We start from the raw sequence: 17,466 nt of genomic DNA, 5'->3' as shown, positions 1-17,466 counted from the left end.
GGCAGAACGCCAGGCCGGGAGCGCCGAGGGACGTGCCCGGAGTGGGGAAGCGGAGCGATTCGGGGGGCGAGCCTGCCTGAAATGTGGGGAGCACCGGCTGCCCCGCGGGGCCACCCCGCTCCCCCCTGCTTGCTGCCGGTGACCTGGCTCCTGGCGCTGCACGCAGGTAGGGGGGTTCCCATTTTTTTCCGTGGTTTTTCCTATTTTCCCATGGTTTTTGGGGGGTATCCAGATGGAGGATGGGGGGGGGGGGTGAGAAGGGTGGTGGTACCCGATGAAGGGGGGGTTTGGAGGGGGGTTGCTGCGCCGTCGAGCATCCCCTCCGCTTGGGAGAGGAAAAAAGGGAGGGAAAATCGGGAATAAAAACTGGGAAAAACACTTTTCCGGAGCCAAGCAGGTCCTGCTAGCGGGGTAGATCCAGCACCGGCCAACCCCGAGCTTCTCCCCAGCTTTTCGGCTTCCCCAAAACCCCTTTTTTTGCTGATTTTTCCAGCATCCCCAAATCTATTTTCTTACCCATCCTTCAGCTTTCCCCAAAAGCCCATTTTTCACCCCGTTTCTAGGTTCGCTCCTGTTTGCCCCATCCCGCTGCAACCCTGGTTGCATCCATCGTTTATTCCCTAAATACCCACATTTTGGGGTTCGGTGAGCCCCAAACCACCCCATCCCGGGTCCGGCAAAGCGGAAAATCACCTGCAACAATTTTGCACCATTTTATCAAAGTTTGGACCCAAAACCAGCCCTGGGGAGGCCCCATTTCCCTCTGGATGAGCCGAGGATGCGAAGCAAAGCCAGTCGGTTTTTCACGCTGCCAGCTTTGATTTACACCCTAAAAAAGGGCCAGGGCTGCAGCCAGGGCACCCCAAAAATGCTGCTGTGCTTTTTCCAAAGGAATAGGGATTTATTCCATGAAATAATGGAAAAATGAGGATTTGGGGTGGGTTTTTTTCAGCAAAAGCCAGCCAGGAAGGGTGGGAGATCGCCATCCCTAAGCCAGGGATGCTGTAGGAGATGGGAATATTGCCTGATTTATGAATTAACTCCCAAATTTATTACCCGGAGCGGAGAAAAAATAAGCGATTGGGTGAAAAAAGGGAAGAAACGGTGAAAGAGCAGCGATTTGGGGGTGCACTGGGTGCAAGGATGCATTAAAAGCCGCATCCCCATCCCGTGCCTGGGTTTTCCCTGTGGGGTTCCCCTAAATTTTTCGGATCGGGGCATGTTTTCGGGGCCGAGCTCTGCGCTGCCGGGGAGGACGGACGGACGGAGGCTGCATACCAATAGGTCCCATGACTTTTCGGGCTTGTTTAAAGCCTTTCTTGCTCCCGCTTCGCCCTCCCCAGCTGGTTTTCCCACTCTCCCCCCCTCTTCAATATGGGGTTTGTTCGCCGTCGGATGACGGCATCCGGATGGGGGGTCGCGGATGGGACCCCTGGGCTGGCAAGGATGAGGCTACGGTGTTTCAGGGAGTTGTCCCCCCCCCAAAAATAATTTTTTTCCACTTTTTCCCTGCCCTTTTTGGCTTAAAAGCAGCGATGAGGAGTGATGCACGCGCAGCGACCCCCGCGATGCAGTTTTGCATCTGGGCGGGGGTGTTTGGCTGCACCGGAGCATCCAGCGGGGTTGGGATGCAAAAATTCCTCCCCCCGCCCCCCCCCCCCGCAATTTTTAGGGCGATGCACGCGTCTTTGCAAAGAGTTGCATCGGCCTGGGTGCAGGAGGGCTCTCACCCCCGATGCATTTTTAGGGGGGTGATGCGTGCATCGTTGCAGAGAGTTGCATCGACCCGGCTGCAGCAGCGCTCCCACCCTCCCGTGCACGTTTTGGGGCGATGCATGCATTTTTGCAAAGCATTGCATCGACCCCGGCCACGGGAGGGCTCCCCCCCCCCCCCCCCCCTGCATTTTTTAGGGTGATGCATGCGTTTTCGCAAAGGGTTGCATCAACCCGGGCGCAGGAGCGCTCCCACCCACCGTGCAATTTTGGGGGTGATAGACGCACCTTTGCGAAGGGCTGAATCAACCCGGCTGCAGGAGAGCTCCCACCGTCGATGCAGGTTTTGGGGCAAAGCATGCGTTTTTGCAAAGGGTTGCATCGACCCAGCTGCAGGAGAGCTCCCGCCCTCCCATGCACATTTTGGGGGGCGATGCATCATGCGTTTTTGCAGAGCATTGCAGCAACCCAGCAACAGGAGGTCTCCCACCTCCCAGGCATTTTTGGGGACGATGCAGGCATTTTTGCAGAGGGTTGGTTGCATCGACCCAGCGGCAGGAGCACTCCCACCCCCCAGGCACCTTTTGGGGGGGCGAGGCATGCATTTTTGCAAAGCGTTGCATCAACCCAGCTGCAGGAGGGCTCCCACCCCTCATGCAGCTTTTGGAGGGCGACGCACGCGTCTTTGCAAAGGGTTGCGCCGACCCGCCTCCCACGCCTGATGCACTTTTTGGGATGACGCACGCGATTTTGCAAAGCGTTGCGTTGACCCGGCTGCAAGGCTGCTCCCAGCCCCAACGCAAATTTGGGGGTGATGCGTGCATCTTCGCAAAGCGTTGCGTTGACCCGGCTGCAAGGGCGCTCCCAGCCCCATGCACTTTTTGGGGCGATGCATGCATCTTTGCGAAGGGTTATGCAAACAGCCCGCTTACATCATGGTTGGGCATCCCAGCACCGGTGATGCATTTTGGGGGTGCTCAGCACAGCTCCGGGAGGGGGTTCCCCATTTTTCTGCGGGCTCAGAGGACCAGGCAGCCTGCCCGGACTCGGCGCCCCGCTATCTCTCCCCACCCCAAGGTCTGCTGGCGGGGGTGAACATCACCAGCCCCACGCCGCTGGTCCGCGGCACGGCGGGCAAAGCGGCGCTGCTGTCGGTGCGCTACGCCAGCGCCAGCGCCGACAAGCCGGTGGTCAAGTGGCAGCTGAAGCGTGACAAACCCGTCACCGTCGTCCAGTCCATCGGCACCGAGATCATCGGCAACCTACGGCCCGATTACCGTGACCGCATCCGGGTGCTGGAGAACGGCTCGTTGCTCATCAGCCCCTTGCAGTTGGCCGATGAAGGCACTTACGAGGTGGAGGTGTCCATCACCGATGATACCTTCACCGGCGAGAAGACCATCAACCTCACCGTGGACAGTAAGCACAAGAAGGACGTCCAGTGGAGACTGGGTTCTCCACGGGATGTCTTCCCCGACCACTTTTTGGGAGGGCTTTCTGCAACTGGGAGGTGGTTTCTGGGGTTCAACCACCCCATGCAGCCAAGCTATATCCCCGGTGGGGTTTTCATGTCCCCCTTCCCGTCCCCTGGGCCCACCCATCCCCCGAGACATGGCGTCACCGTGGTTCCCCCACTCGTCTGCAGTCCCCATCTCGAAGCCGCAAGTGCTGGTGGCCTCCTCGACGGTGCTGGAGCTCAGCGAGTTCTTCACCCTCAACTGTTCGCACGAGAATGGCACCAAGCCCACCTACACCTGGCTGAAGGATGGGCGGCCGCTGAGCAACGACTCCCGCCTGCTCCTCTCCCCCGACCAGAAGATCCTCACCATCACCCGCGTCCTCATGGCTGATGACGATGTCTACAGCTGCCTAGTGGAAAACCCCATCAGCCACGGCCGCAGCATCCCTGTGAAGCTCACCGTCTACCGTAAGCCACCCATTCCCCCCTCCCACACCCCGGGGGCTGGCCACCCCTTGTCGATGCTCCCAGCTAAAGTTTGGGGGGGGTCATCCCCTCTCATTGCTCTCCTCCAGGCCGGAGCTCCCTCTACATCATTCTCTCCACGGGTGGCATCTTCCTCCTCGTCACCCTGGTGACTGTGTGCGCCTGCTGGAAACCCTCCAAGAAGTACGGCTGGGGGTAACATGGGAGCCAAAGGGGGTTCCTCCTCTCCTGTCCCCTTTTGTCCCATCCTGTTTTGACCCATCCCATCCCATCCCGGTTCATCTCTTCCCATCCTATCTTGTTCTGTCACATCACATCACATCACACCTTATCCCATCCCATCCCATCCCATCCTGTCTTGACCTGTCTTGACCTTTCCCATCCCAACCCATCTTATCTTGTCCCGTCTTGCCTCATCCTGTTTAGTCTCGCCTCGTCTCATCTTGTCTCGTCTTGTCTCGTCTCGTCTCGTCTCGTCTCATCTCGTCTCATCTCGTCTCATCTCATCTCATCTCATCTCATCTCATCTCATCTCATCTCATCTCATCTCATCTCATCTCATCTCATCATCTCATCCAACGCATCCCATCCCATCCCATCCCATCCCATCCCATCCCATCCCAACCCAACCCATGCCATCCTATCCCATCCTGCCTTGGTCCGTCTCTCCTGTCCCATCCCATTCTATCTCATCTCATCTCATCTCATCTCATCTCATCTCATCTCATCTCATCTCATCTCATCTCATTCCATCCCATTTTGTCCCATCCCATCCCATCCCATCCCATCCCATCCCATCCCATCCCATCCCATCCCATCCCATCCTGTCTTGACCTATCCCATCCCAACCCATCTTGCCTCATCCTGTGTAGTCTCGCCTCGTCTCATCTCGTCTCGTCTCGTCTCATCTCATCTCATCTCATCTCATCATCTCATCTCATCTCATCTCATCTCATCTCATCTCATCATCTCATCCAACCCATCCCATCCCATCCCATCCCATCCCATCCCATCCCAACCCAACCCATGCCATCCTATCCCATCCTGCCTTGGTCCGTCTCTCCTGTCCCATCCCATTCTATCTCATCTCATCTCATCTCATCTCATCTCATCTCATCTCATCTCATCTCATCTCATTCCATCCCATTTTGTCCCATCCCATCCCATCCCATCCCATCCCATCCCATCCCATCCCATCCTGTCTTGACCTATCCCATCTCAACCCATCTTGCCTCATCCTGTGTAGTCTCGCCTCGTCTCATCTCATCTCATCTCATCTCATCTCATCTCATCTCATCTCATCTCATCTCATCTCATCTCATCTCATCATCTCATCCAACCCATCCCATCCCATCCCATCCCATCCCATCCCATCCCATCCCATCCCATCCCATCCTGCCTTGATCCATCTCTCCTGTCCCATCCTATTCTATCTCATCCCATCTCATCTCACCTCATCTCATCTCATTCCATCCCATCCCATCCCGTCCTGTCCCATCCCACACCACCCCATCTCACCCCATCCCATCCTATCCCATCTCACCCCATCCCGTCCCATCCCATCCCATCCCATCCCATCCCATCCCATCCCATCCCATCTTGGCCCATCCCGTCCCGTCCCGTCCCGTCCCATCTCTCCCTCACCGCAGCACAGGGCCCTTCCCCGGCTGAGCCACAGGCAGTCCCCCCGCTGCCCCCACCATGGTGCCGGTGCTGCCCCATCCCCTGTTCCTTCCCCAGGGAGAAGCGGCAAGCGGAGACACAACCAGCCTCCGAATACGCCGAGCAGGATGAGGAGCGCCTGAAGCACGAGGGTGAGTGCCGGCCCCGGTGCGGTGGCGGCGGGTTGGGGAATGCCAATGCCGCCGGCGCGGTAAGCAACGCCTTGCTTCCACGCAGCCGAGGGCATCCCACGGAGCGGCGAGCACGAGCGCAAAAACCCGGTGGCCTTGTACATCCTCAAGGACAAGGTGAGCGGCCGGTAGCGCGCCGGCTTTGCGTCGTGGTGCCGGGTCCTGTACCGTTCGCACGCTTGTCTACCCTCGGCTTTTGGCAGGAGTCGCCGGAGGCAGAGGAGGATTCACCACCCGAACCCCGTGGCACGGTTGAACTGGGTTACACCAGCTCGCCGGTACCGGCAGCCGGTCGCTCACCGGGACCGGTGGGGCGTGCGACTCGTCGTTACCATCGCTCACCGGCTCGCTCGCCCGCCTCAACGCGGACGCATAGGTCACCGCCGGGTTCACCAGCGCGTTCCCGCGGTGCCCCGCGGCTGCTGCGGACTGCCGGCGTCCACGTCATCCGGGAGCAGGAGGAGGCCAATGCCGTGGAGATCAGCGCCTGAGCGGGGGGGACATGTGCGCGCTTCGGCAGCGGCAAGCGAGCGGGGACAGCGTCACGGCCCCGCTCCCGCCACTGGGCATCGTTCGGCTGGGCGTAAAGTCACTAATTTGCTATTGATCCCACCCGGAGCTCCCCTCTTCCGTCCCTCGCCTTCCTGGGGCGTCTCTTTAAGGGCTTTCTCACTGGGATGAGCGTGCGGAAAGCACATGCGCTTGCCGGGAGCGTGCGGGAGAGAGTGTGCAAGAGGGCATGCACAGAGTGCGCAGAGAGAGCATGCATGGAGCGTGCAAGAGGGAATGCATGCGGTGCGCAGAGAGAGCGTGCACAGAGCTTGCAAGAGGGCATTCACGGAGCACGCAACAAGCATGCAGAGAGAGCATGCACACAGCGTGCAGAGAGAGCAATTACGGAGCGTGCAAGAGGACACGCATACGGTGCGCAGAGAGAGCGTGCACGGAGCGTGCAAGAGGGCATGCATGGAGCATGCAGAGAGAGCGTGCACACAGTGTGCAGAGAGAGCAATTATGGAGCGTGCAAGAGGGCATGCACACAGTGCGCAGAGAGAGCGTGCACAGAGCTTGCAAGAGGGCATTCACGGAGCACGCAGCAAGCGTGCAGAGAGAGCGTGCACACGGCATGCAGAGAGAGCAATCACAGAGTGTGCAAGAGGGCATGTGCGCAGCGTGCAGAGAGAGCGTGCGCAGCACGTGCAGGGATGTCAGGCAGAGAGCGTGCAGAGAGAGCGTGCACGAAATGTGCGGAGAGAGCACACACAGAGTGCGCAGACAGAGCATGCACCGAGCATGCAAGAGGACACGCACAGGGCACGTGGACAGAGCTTGCCTGGAGCACGCAGGGAGAGCGCGTACAAAGGGTGCAAGAGGGCATGCACAAGGGTGTGCAGAGAGAGTGCGCACGCAGTGTGCAAAGAGAGCATGCACGCAGCGTGCAAGAGAGAGCATGTGGAGCACACGGAGAGAACACGCACCGACCGTGCAGAGAGAGCATGCACAGAGCGTGCAGCTGGGACTGCATGGATTGTGTGGAGAGCGTGCACATGGAGAATGTGGAGAAAGCGTGCACGGAGAGTGCAGGTAAGACCGTGGCATTTGGGAGAGAGTGTGCCAGCTTCTAGAGTGCTCTCCGAGTGTGCATGGAGTGTGCAGAGAGCACGAGTGTGCAGAGAGTCTGTGCAGAGCGTGCACAGAGTGTGTGGAGAGAGCGTGCGTGCAGTGTTTGCAGAAAGCGCGCACGGAGCATGCAGGGAGACCGTGCACGGAGTGTGAGAAAAGAGCATACGTTAAGGTTGCAAGAGGGCACGCGCAGAGCGTGCGAAGAGAGCTTGCACGCAGCATTTGCATAGGGCGTGCACGGAGCGCGCAGACAGAGCACGCATGGAGCATGCAGCGAGCGTGCAAAGAGCATGAGAAGAGACGGTGTGTGCAGTGCTCGCAGAGGGCGTGCACGGAGCATGCGGAAGGAGCGTGCACGGAGCTTGTGAAAGGCGCGTACACGAAGCGCGCAGCTAAGACCGTGCACAGAGCGTGCGCAAGCGTGCTGGGAGCGCGCACACAGCACGCCGAGCGAGCACACCCGCACCCGGTGTGTGCGAGAGCGCCGTGCCCGCCCGCCGCAACGCACGGACCCGCGCACGCAGGCGCCCAGCACTGCACGGAGCGGGGGGCACCTTAGCATGCAAGCTCGCCCAAGCGCACGCGCACGCAGGAGGCCTAAACGGGGGGCTCCCTCCTCCCCCCCAGCTCCCCAGCTGCACCGTCCCCTAAACGTGGGCTCGAACCCCCGGCCCGAGCGCCGCCCCTCCACCGCACCTCGATTTTCTGTGAAAATCCCCCGGTTTTGGGGCGCGCACCGTCGCCTCTCCCCCAGGCCTTCCCGGGAAATAGGTTTAGGATGAAAACCGGAGAGCGGCCGGCCAAGCGAGCCGGGCCCCGGGGCACCCGGGGTGGGTGCCGGGGCACCCCGGGGCGCTTGAGGTGCGCTACTAACCAATAAACTAAACGTACTACCCGGCCGGTGGCGGCACCCTTGGGTGTCTTTGTGGGACGGGGTGCCCCCCTGGGGTGGGGGAACGTGAGAGGTGGGTGGCAGCTGAGAACAGACGAGCTTGACGCACCTGGCCGGCACCCAAATTTAAGCTTGCAGAGCCTGGGAGACCCTGGACCGTTCACTCTGGTCCCTACTGATGGCGCTCCCAGCCAAGAGCTTGTTTCTTCTTAATTCATTTTCTTCTGAACATGGCTGGGGGGGGGGGGAGGAGGGGGGCAAATTTCTTCCGGTTAATTAAATTCGTTAAACACTGGCATCCCCAGCCCCGCTGCCTCTGGGTGCTGCCGGTGCCACCGTGCCCGGGGGGCTCCCGCCGCCGTGGCTTGGCTGAGCTCTTTGTGTGTCCGTCCCTGCCGCCGTCACTTCCCGGCCCCCACGTCCGGCTATTGTCCCCCCCCATCCGGAGCCGGATCCGGCCCCGGTGCTGGCGGGGAGGGACCGGGATTCAGGGAGGAAGCGGGAAGGCTGGCCGGGGCCAGCATGGCGGGCGGCTGGGCGATGGCGCTGGGCCTGGGGCTCTGCCTCGCCGCGCTGCGCTGGGGAGGTGAGTGCGGCCCCCGGGGGGGGGGGGGGGGGCAAAATACCCTTAACTCTGCCCCCACCCCCTCACCGGAGCTGAGACCGTGCCCGCTCGGTGCACCCACCGGCCTCCATATCACCCCACAGGCTGCCACCCCCCCAGCGCAGCCACGGCACCCCAAACCGCAGCTGGTAAGGACACCCCGTGGGGACGATGCGGGTGGGGGGACCCCAAAAAAGTCCTGTGTGTGTCCCCCCCCCACCCATGATGTCCCCTCCCCACCGCAGCACTGCGGGACAATTTCCGCCTGCAGCCGGGTGATTTGGTGGCCGTGGCGGGGCAAGCGTTGGAGCTGGATTGCGTGCCACCCTCGGGGCACCCCGAACCCCGCGTCACCTGGAAGAAGGATGGGGTGACCTTGGACTTGACCGGTGACCGGTACGTGGTCACCAACGGGAAGTTGCGGGTGGCACCGGCGCGACGGAGCGACTCCGGGCTCTACGTCTGCGTGGCAGCCAACGCGGCGGGCGAGAGGGAGAGCCGGGGCGCCCACGTCTCCATCCTGGGTAAGCCGAGGGTCTCCCATGGGTGGCGGACATGTCATGCCTTGGTGCTACATCCTTGATGTCCTCTTGCAGAGAAGCCAACCATCGTGCGGCGCCCGAGTGATGCCGTGGCGGTGGCCGGCAGCACGGTGGAGCTGGGCTGCGGCGCCCAAGGTGACCCGGTGCCGCGGGTGCAGTGGCACAGGGAGCGTGGGGACCTGCCCTGGGGCAGGTAGGTGGTGGCAGGGTGGAGGTGTCCCATCCCCAAGGTGGGGCGGTGATGGGGCTGATGGAGAGCTGGTGACCCACAGGCACGAGGTGGACCGGGACCACACGTTGCGCCTCTACGCCGTGACGCCCGCCGACGCCGGCACCTACGTGTGTACGGCACAGAGCCAGCTGGGCACTGCTGCTGCCGCCGCCCGCCTCCGCGTGGAGGGTCAGTGGTGGGACCTGCGTGGCCTCCACCGCCAGAGGCACCCAGGCCCGTCTGGGGGTCCATGCAAGGGGAGCCATCTAACAGGGTCCATCTAATGGGGTTCATCCAAGGGGGTCATCCAAGGAGGTCATCCAAGGTCACCCAAGGGGAGTCTGTCCAAGGGGGGTCCAACCAAGGGAGGTCCATCCCAGGAGGTCATCACGGAGAATCTATCCAAGGGGGTCCATCCAAGAGGGGTCCATCCAAGGGGAGTCTATCCAAGGGGAGTCCAACCAAGGGGGTCTGTCCAAGGGAGGTCCATCCAAGGAGGTCACCCATGGAGAATCTATCCAAGGGGGTCCATCCAAGGGGAGTCTATCCAAGGGGAGTCCAACCAAGGGGGTCCATCCAAGGTGGTCACCCAAGGGGCATCTATCCAAGGGGGGTCCATCCCAGAGGTGTCCATCCAAGGAAGTCATCCAAGGGGAGTCCATCCATGGGGGTCCATCCAATAGCATCCATCCAAGGAGGTCTATCCAAGGGGGTCCATCAAAAAAGGGTCCATCCACGTGAGTCATCTAAGGGGGTCCATTCAAGGAGCGTCCATCAAAAGGGGTACTTCCAAAGGGGGGTCCATCTCAGAAGGTCCATCTAAAGTCATCCATCCAACAGGATCCATCCAAGGGGTCCATCCAAGCATGTCCATGTAAGGGGATCCATCTAAGGGGCTGCATCCAGGCGGGGGGCCATCCAAGGGGATCCATTCAAGAGAGTCCATCTAAAGAGGATCCATCCAAGTGGGTTCCTCCAAGGGGATCTATTTAAGGGGGTCTGTCCAAGGTGGGGGGTCCATTAAAGGGGGATCCAACAAGAGGTATTCATCCAAAGGGTTCATCTAAGAGGGATGCATCGATAGGGGTCTATCATGGGGTCCATCAAAGGAGGTCGATCCAAGACGGATCCATCAAAGGGTGTCTGTCCAAGGGGTCCATCCAAGACGTGTCCATCCAAGGGATCCATTTGAGTGGGTCCTTCCAAGAAGACATCAGGGTCTGCAGGCATGGGTGTCTGGGGTGGGTACCTGGGCAGGTGTTGGAGGACCTTGCTCCTGCCCGGTGCTGCTGTTAGCCTTCCTCTGCCCCACAGGCCGGCAGGAGGCTGTGCCACGGGACCTGCTGGCCGTGAGGCTGCACCTGGACAACGGCACCGTGCTGCCTGCCGCTGCCATCCAGCTCCGCTGGCGGGTTGGTGTGATGCCGGGACGTCCCCACCGGAGGGGCGGGATGGGACATAGGGACGAGGCTGGAGCTCCATCCCCACGTCCCATCTGTGTCCCACCGTGTCTCGTAACCCTTCCCATCCCCTCCAGATGCTGACGTCAGCACTGACGCCGGAGGGCTACATGGTGCTGTACCGCTGCCTCCTCCCTGCCAGCACCTCCTGGGTCCAACACGACGCAGGCAGGGAGCTCAGCGCCGTCATCCCCGCGCTCCGCAGGGGCTACAAGTACGAGTTCAAGGTCCGACCCTACGCCGGAGGGACCCAGGGCTTGGACAGCAACATCAGGCACCTCTGGATACCTGAGGAAGGTATGCTGGGCGTGAGGTGCCCCCAGGGGTGCCCAGGTGAAGAATGGGTGGGTCGGTTGGGGGTCCGAGGGGTCTCAGCACCCCTGTCCCGGCAGTACCAAGCGCGGCACCCCAGCACGTCACCGTGGGCCAGGCTGAGAAGGGGAACGGCACTGTGGTCGTGAGCTGGGAGCCACCTCCTCCTGAGGCCCACAATGGCATCATTCAGGGCTACAAGGTTTGGGGCAATGGGGTGGGAGGAGGCTGGGGGGGCTTCTGGCCAAGGAGGGTCCATCCAAGGGGGCTGTCTAAGGGGGAGCCATCCAAGGAGGGAGCCTTTCAAAGGTGGGGGTCTATCCAAGAGGGAGGCCGCCCAAGCAGTCCACCTAAAAGGGATGCGTAGAAGAGGTCCATGCAAGAGGGATCTCAACAAGGGGGTTCATCCAAGGGGGTCAACCAAGGTGGCGGTCCATCCCAGGAGATCCATCTAAGCGGGGAATCCATCCAGGGAGATCCATCCAAGGGGTCAATCTAAGGAGGGGGTTTATCCAAGTGGGTCTAACCCAAGGGGGTCCATCCAAGGTGGTTCAACCTAGGGGATTCATCTAAGGGGATCATCCAAAGGGGTCCGTCCAAGAGGGATCCATCAATGGGGCTCCATCCAGGGGACTCATCTAAGGGGCACCATCCAAGGGGTGTTCATCCAGGGGGGTCCATCCAAGAGGGATCCATCAGTGGGGCTCCATCAAGGGCACTCATCTAAGGGGGTCCATCCAAAGGGTGTTCATCCAAGGGGTGTTCATCCAAGGGGGTCCATCCAAGGGGCGTTCATCCAAGGGGTGTTCATCCAAGGGGGTCCATCCAAGAGGGATCCATCAGTGGGGCTCCATCAAGGGCACTCATCCAAGGGGGTCCATCCAAGGGGGATCCATCAATGGGGTTCCATCAAGGAGACTCATCTAAGGGGGTCCACCCTCTTGGTGCATACCAGGTCTGGTCAATGGGCGAGGGCTGGCAGCGCCCCACCAACAGGACAGTGGATGGAGGCACCCACCGCCTGGAAACCCTCCTCCCGAGCCCTGGGGCCGAATTCTGCGTCCAGGTGGCAGCTTTCAACAGCGCGGGGCTGGGGGTCCCCAGCAATGCCACCTGCGGTATCCTGGGTAGGGGACGAGGAGCAAGGTGGGGTGCAGGTGGAGGTCAAGGTGGTGGCACAGGGGTGACACCGATGGGACCCTTGCAGGGCTGACGGCGGGGAGCAACGGGGTGGTGCGGGTGCTGCGGCAGCCCGCCGTCATCGCGGCCGCCGGCTCGCTGCTCTGGTTAGCCTTGCTCGCCCTCCTCCTTCTCCTCTGCCAGCGCCGCGCCAGCCAGGACGCCGCGGCTCGCCGCAGGTGAGCAGCGGTGGGGTGGGAGATATAGGGGGTCCCCGGCATGGTGGGGACGAGACACCCTGATGGCACCCCTTGCCCCGCAGGCTGATGGCCAGTGACTCGCCGTGGCTCAGTGGCCCCTGGAAACCCAGCTGTGCCCCCCGAAACCTCAGCAGCAGCAGCAGCCTCAGTAGCCGGCTCCTGGGCAGTGATGGCAGAGACCCCCACCCCTCCAGTGAGCCCCATGGGGGTTGGGACCCCCACCCAGAACCATGGGACCCCCACCCCTCCAGTGAGCCCCAGGGCTGGGACCCCCACCCAGAGCCATGGGACCCCCACCTAGTGCCATGGAACCCCCCCCTCAGGGTGCTCTGGGACCCCCACCTGGTGCCATGGGACCCCCACCCACTCCCCTGAGACTCCACCCAGTTCCGTGGGACCCCTCACCTGCTGCCACAGGACCCCCACCCAGTGCCTGGGGTACCCCCAGGGTTCTACGGGACCAGCAAAGGGTGCCTGATACCCCCACCCTATGCCTGGGACCCCCCCGGTGTCATGGGACCTCCACCCGGGTGCCCCCCATTGCCATGGGACCCTCTCTGCAGGCAGCAGGGACCTGGGGACAGACAGAGCCAAGGACGGAGGGGACAAGGGACACCCAGCTCAGCACCCATGGGTGCCCTGACCACTCTCGCCCCTCCAGCCCTGTCCTTGGAGCCGCCGAGCCTCGGCCCACCCACGCCCCCCAACCACAGCAGCCTCCATGGGGGGCACCCACCGCCCCTTGGGGACACCGGGTGCTGTGGCGGGGGGCACCCTGGGGTGCGCACCTCGCCCAGCACCCCGAACCCGGCACCCTGGGAGCGCATCCGCAAGAGAGGTGGGTATGGGGGACACGCGGGGGGACGCGGGGGACACCGGGGAGGTAGCTCATGGCCCTGTGTCCCCCCGCCCCGTGCAGAGCTGCACCAAGTGCACAGCACCCCGGTGCTCACGGGTGGCCCCGGCCACGTCCCCGTCGCTGGGAGTGGAGGCGAGTGGGGCACGGATTTTGGGCTGGCAGCCGGGTGGCCTCAGCGAAGGGGACATGACGGTGACACCGCCACCGCCGTGCTGGCTGGAGGGGACCCACGGCGGCTGCCGGTCTTCAGCTCCCCAAAACCACGGCGGGGCAGCGCCTCGCTGGCCTCCGGTGTCACCGGGTCACCGGTGACACCCCCGAGGCCACCCAACCCCTGGCACCCACCAGTCACCCGGTAAGTCTGGGTGTCCCCACCCTGGGGACGCAGATGGGTGCCCTGCACCCCAACCTCGTGCTGCAAAACCAACTGTGTCCCTTGCACCTGCAGGTCCCTGGCCACTGCGTGCCCCAGGGACACATCCCCGGTCACCAGGCACCCCAAGGACATGTCCCCAGTCACTGGGATCCCCAGGGACACGTCACCGGTCACCAGGTGCCCCAATGACGTGTCCTTGGTCACTGGGATCCCCAGGGACACACCTCCAGCCACCCGGCACCCAAGGGACACATCCCTGGTCACTGAGAGCCCCAGGGATGTGTCACCGGTCACCAGGCGCCCCAGGGACATGTCCCTGGTCACTGAGCACCCCAAGGACATGTCCCCGGTCACGAGGCGCCCCAAGGACCCATCACCATCCACCAGGCACCAGAGGGACACCATCTCGGCTACCAGGCACCCTGAGGACACATCCCTGGTCACCAGGTGCTCCAGGGACACGTCCCCAGTCACCAGGCACCCTGAGGAGATGTCCCCGGTCCCTGGTCACCGCAGGGACAGGTTCCTGGGCAGCAGGTACCCCAAGGACATGTCCCCAGCCACCAGACACCCCGGGGACCCATCACCGGTGACCAAATGTCAGAGGGACATGTCACCGGCCGCCAAGCACCCCAAGGACATGTCCCCAGCCAGTGGGCACCCAAGGGACACATCCCCAGTCACTAAGCTCCCCAAGGAGAAGTCCCCAGCCACTGGGCACTGCAGGGACACATTCCTGGCCACCAGGTACCCCAACACGTCCCTGGCCACCAACTGCCCCAGGGACCCATCACCAGTGACCGGGCACCCAAGGGACACCTTTCTGGCCACCAGATACCCAAAGGACATGTCATCGGCCACCAGGTACCCAAAGGACAGGTCCCCGGACACCAGACACCCCAGGGACACGTCCCCCATCGCTAGGCACCCTGAGGAGATGTCCCCAGTCACCGGTCACTGCAAGGACATATTCTTGGTCACCAGGTACCCCAAGGACATGTCCCTGGCTGCCAGGTGCCCCAGGGACTCATCACCGGTGACCAGGCACCCAGGGGACATGTTCCTGTTGACCAGGTACCCTGAGGACATGTCACCAGCCACCAGGCATCCAAGGGACACATCTCCGGCCACCAGGCACCTAAAGGACACATGCCCAGTCACCAGGCACCCTGAAGAGATGTCCCCAGTCACTGGTCACCGGAGGGACATGTTCTTGGGCAACAGGTACCCCAAGGACATGTCCCTCATCACCAAGTACCCCAAGGACATGTTCCTAGCCACCAGGCACCTCAGAGACCCATCACTGGTGACCAGGCACCCAAGGGACATGTTCCTGGCCACCAGGTACCCCAAGGACATGTCCCCAGCCACCAGGCACCCAAGGGACAGGTCCCCGGTCACCGGGCGCCTCTCGCCAGCATTCAGCGATGGGGTCCTCACACCGCAGCAGGTGGCCGAGGACCTGGAGATGGACCAGGACACCACCTGCCCCAGGTACGCCCCGTCCTCCTGGGACACCCCCATGGTGGCAGCATCCCCCGGTGCCAGTGGCGTCCCTGCCGTGTCCCCCGCAGCCCCCTGGCACCAACCACACCACGGTCCTTCTCGCCGCCACACACCTATGGCTACATCTACGGGCCACCAGCCTCCGAGCTGGGTGAGGAGGAGGAGGAAGAGGGGGAAGAGGAGGATGAGCGGCCAGCAACAAGGGGTTCACCGGGGGGGTCGCTGCTGAACGGCTGGGGGTCCGTCTCGGAGGACAACTTCGCCAGCGCCCGCTGCAGCCTGGTGAGCTCCTGCGATGGCTCCTTCCTCCTGGACGCCAGCTTCGCCCGGGCGCTGGCCGTGGCTGTCGATGGCCTCTGCTTCGGCCTCGAGGACACCGATGGGGGCTACGGTGGTGAGCGAAATGTCGCCAGACCCCCCCATTTGACCCCATGCATCATCACCTCCCCAGGGGAAGTGGCCCCATCATGACACCATGGTGATGCCACCATGGTGATGCCACCATCTCCTGCCTTCTCCCCAGCAGGTCCCTCACCGCCATCATGGCCCTTGGAGGGGGTCTTCTCACCCGGGGCCCCCATCCCCACCTGGGACTGGGGGACAGCACTGGGGGTCCCGCGGAGACCTGGGACGGAGGCGGCCGCAGGCATCCCACAGCATGGTGAGCGGCGCCCTGATGCCGGGGTGATGGGCACCAGGGGCATTGTGGGGTGCTGGAAAATGTCCCCTTTTCTTTCCAGGTGGCCACGGGACAGGGAGTGGCAGCCCCTGGGCCAGGGCGGGTGGCGAGCTAGGGACAGGAGCGTGGCGGTCCCCAGGGTGTAGGACGCGGCAAGGCCAGAGTCCCCTCGGCTCGGCTAAAATCCAGCTTTATTAAGTGGTTCCCCAAAAAGGGGCTTTTTGCTAGCAAATGCCACCCACAAAGGGTGGGTGGCACCAAGGTGGGTGGGTGTCCCTCCTTCTCCAGCATCCTTGTCCTCCCCAAGTGTCCTCATCCTTCCCCAGTGTCCCCATCCCTCCTCAGTGTCCCCATCCCTCCTCAGTGTCCCTATCCCTCCCCAAATTCCTCATCCCTCCCCGGCATCCTCATCCTCCCCAAGTGTCCTCATCCTCCCCAAGTGTCCTCATCCCATCCAAGTGTCCTCATCCCTCCCCAGTCTCCTCCTCCTTCCCCAGCAGCCTTGTCCCCCAACCATCCTCGTCCAGCCCAAGCACTGTTGTCCATCTCAAGTGTCCTTGTCCTTCCCCAGGGTCATTGTCCCTCCGACCGTCCTCCTCCCCATTGACCATTCTCGTTCCTTCTGACTGTCCTTGTCCTTCCTGACCGACCGCGTCCTTCCTCAGCATCCTTGCCCCACCTCGACCATCCTTGGCCCTCCCGAGTGTCCTCAGCCCTCCCAAGCCACCTTGTCCTTCCTGAATGTCCTTGTGCCCCCTCCAAGTGTCCTTGTCCCTCCTAACCATCCTCATCCCCAGGGCCTTTATCCCTCCTGAGCATCCTCATCGTCCCTCAACTGTCCTCACCGCCCACCAAGTCTCCTCATCCCTCCCACCATCCTCCTCCCCCTGCAACCATCCTCCTCGTCCCTCCCTACTGTCCTTGTCCCTCCCAAACAACCTCCTCTTTCTCAAGTGTCCTCTTCCCCCCAGTGATCTTCAGCCCTTGGGCATCCTCATCCTTCCCCAATGTCCTCATCCCCCCAAGCGTCCTTGTCCCCCAAAATTCCTTGTCCCTCCCCAGCACCTTCATCCCTCCGCAGTGTCCTTGTCCTTGTCCCTCCCATGTATGCTCACCCCCCCAATTGTCCTCATCCCTCCCAGCCATCCTCATCCCTCCCCAGCGCCCTCGTCCCTCCCAAATGTCCTTGTCCCCAGGGTCCTCACCCCACCTGAGCATCCTCCTCATCCCTCCCCAGCGCCCTCGTCCCTCCCCAGCGTCCTCGTCCCTAGTGACTCTTCTTGGCCTCCCCAAGCATCCTCATCCTTCCTCAAGCATCCTCGTCTCTCCCAACTGTCCTTGTCCCCAGGGTCCTCATCCCTCCCTGAGCATCCTCCTTGTCCCTCCCCAGGGTCCTCATCCCTAGTGACTGTCCTCGGCCTCCCCAAGCATCCTCATTCCTCCTGAGTGTCCTTGTCCCTCCCAACTGTCCTTGTCCCCAGGGTCCTCATCCCTCCCTGAGTATCCTTGTCC

General features: G+C 62.2%; 2 protein-coding genes across 2 annotated transcripts; both read left to right on the top strand.

Moving 5' to 3' along the window:
- Positions 1–81: 81 nt before the first annotated feature.
- On the top strand, positions 82–6,002 carry HEPACAM (hepatic and glial cell adhesion molecule). The gene is made up of 7 exons (XM_075521269.1): positions 82–166; positions 2,791–3,132; positions 3,359–3,640; positions 3,748–3,841; positions 5,399–5,472; positions 5,558–5,628; positions 5,715–6,002. Exons 1-7 carry the CDS (start codon positions 82–84, stop codon positions 6,000–6,002), a joined length of 1,236 nt encoding a protein of 411 aa, XP_075377384.1.
- A 2,546-nt stretch (positions 6,003–8,548) lies between these two features.
- Positions 8,549–16,152, top strand: ROBO4 (roundabout guidance receptor 4). The gene is made up of 19 exons (XM_075521279.1): positions 8,549–8,612; positions 8,735–8,779; positions 8,876–9,154; positions 9,227–9,365; positions 9,445–9,572; positions 10,680–10,795; positions 10,921–11,140; positions 11,236–11,357; positions 12,111–12,282; positions 12,363–12,513; positions 12,597–12,727; positions 13,196–13,372; positions 13,454–13,748; positions 13,842–14,216; positions 14,337–15,008; positions 15,159–15,263; positions 15,344–15,669; positions 15,802–15,936; positions 16,016–16,152. Exons 1-19 carry the CDS (start codon positions 8,549–8,551, stop codon positions 16,150–16,152), a joined length of 3,789 nt encoding a protein of 1,262 aa, XP_075377394.1.
- Positions 16,153–17,466: the final 1,314 nt, after the last annotated feature.

This window comes from Mycteria americana, chromosome 19 (assembly GCF_035582795.1).
Source record: "Mycteria americana isolate JAX WOST 10 ecotype Jacksonville Zoo and Gardens chromosome 19, USCA_MyAme_1.0, whole genome shotgun sequence".
NCBI lineage: Eukaryota > Metazoa > Chordata > Aves > Ciconiiformes > Ciconiidae > Mycteria > Mycteria americana.
The sequence above is the reverse complement of the archived record's forward strand: the minus strand, read 5'-3'. Positions and strand labels throughout refer to the sequence as shown.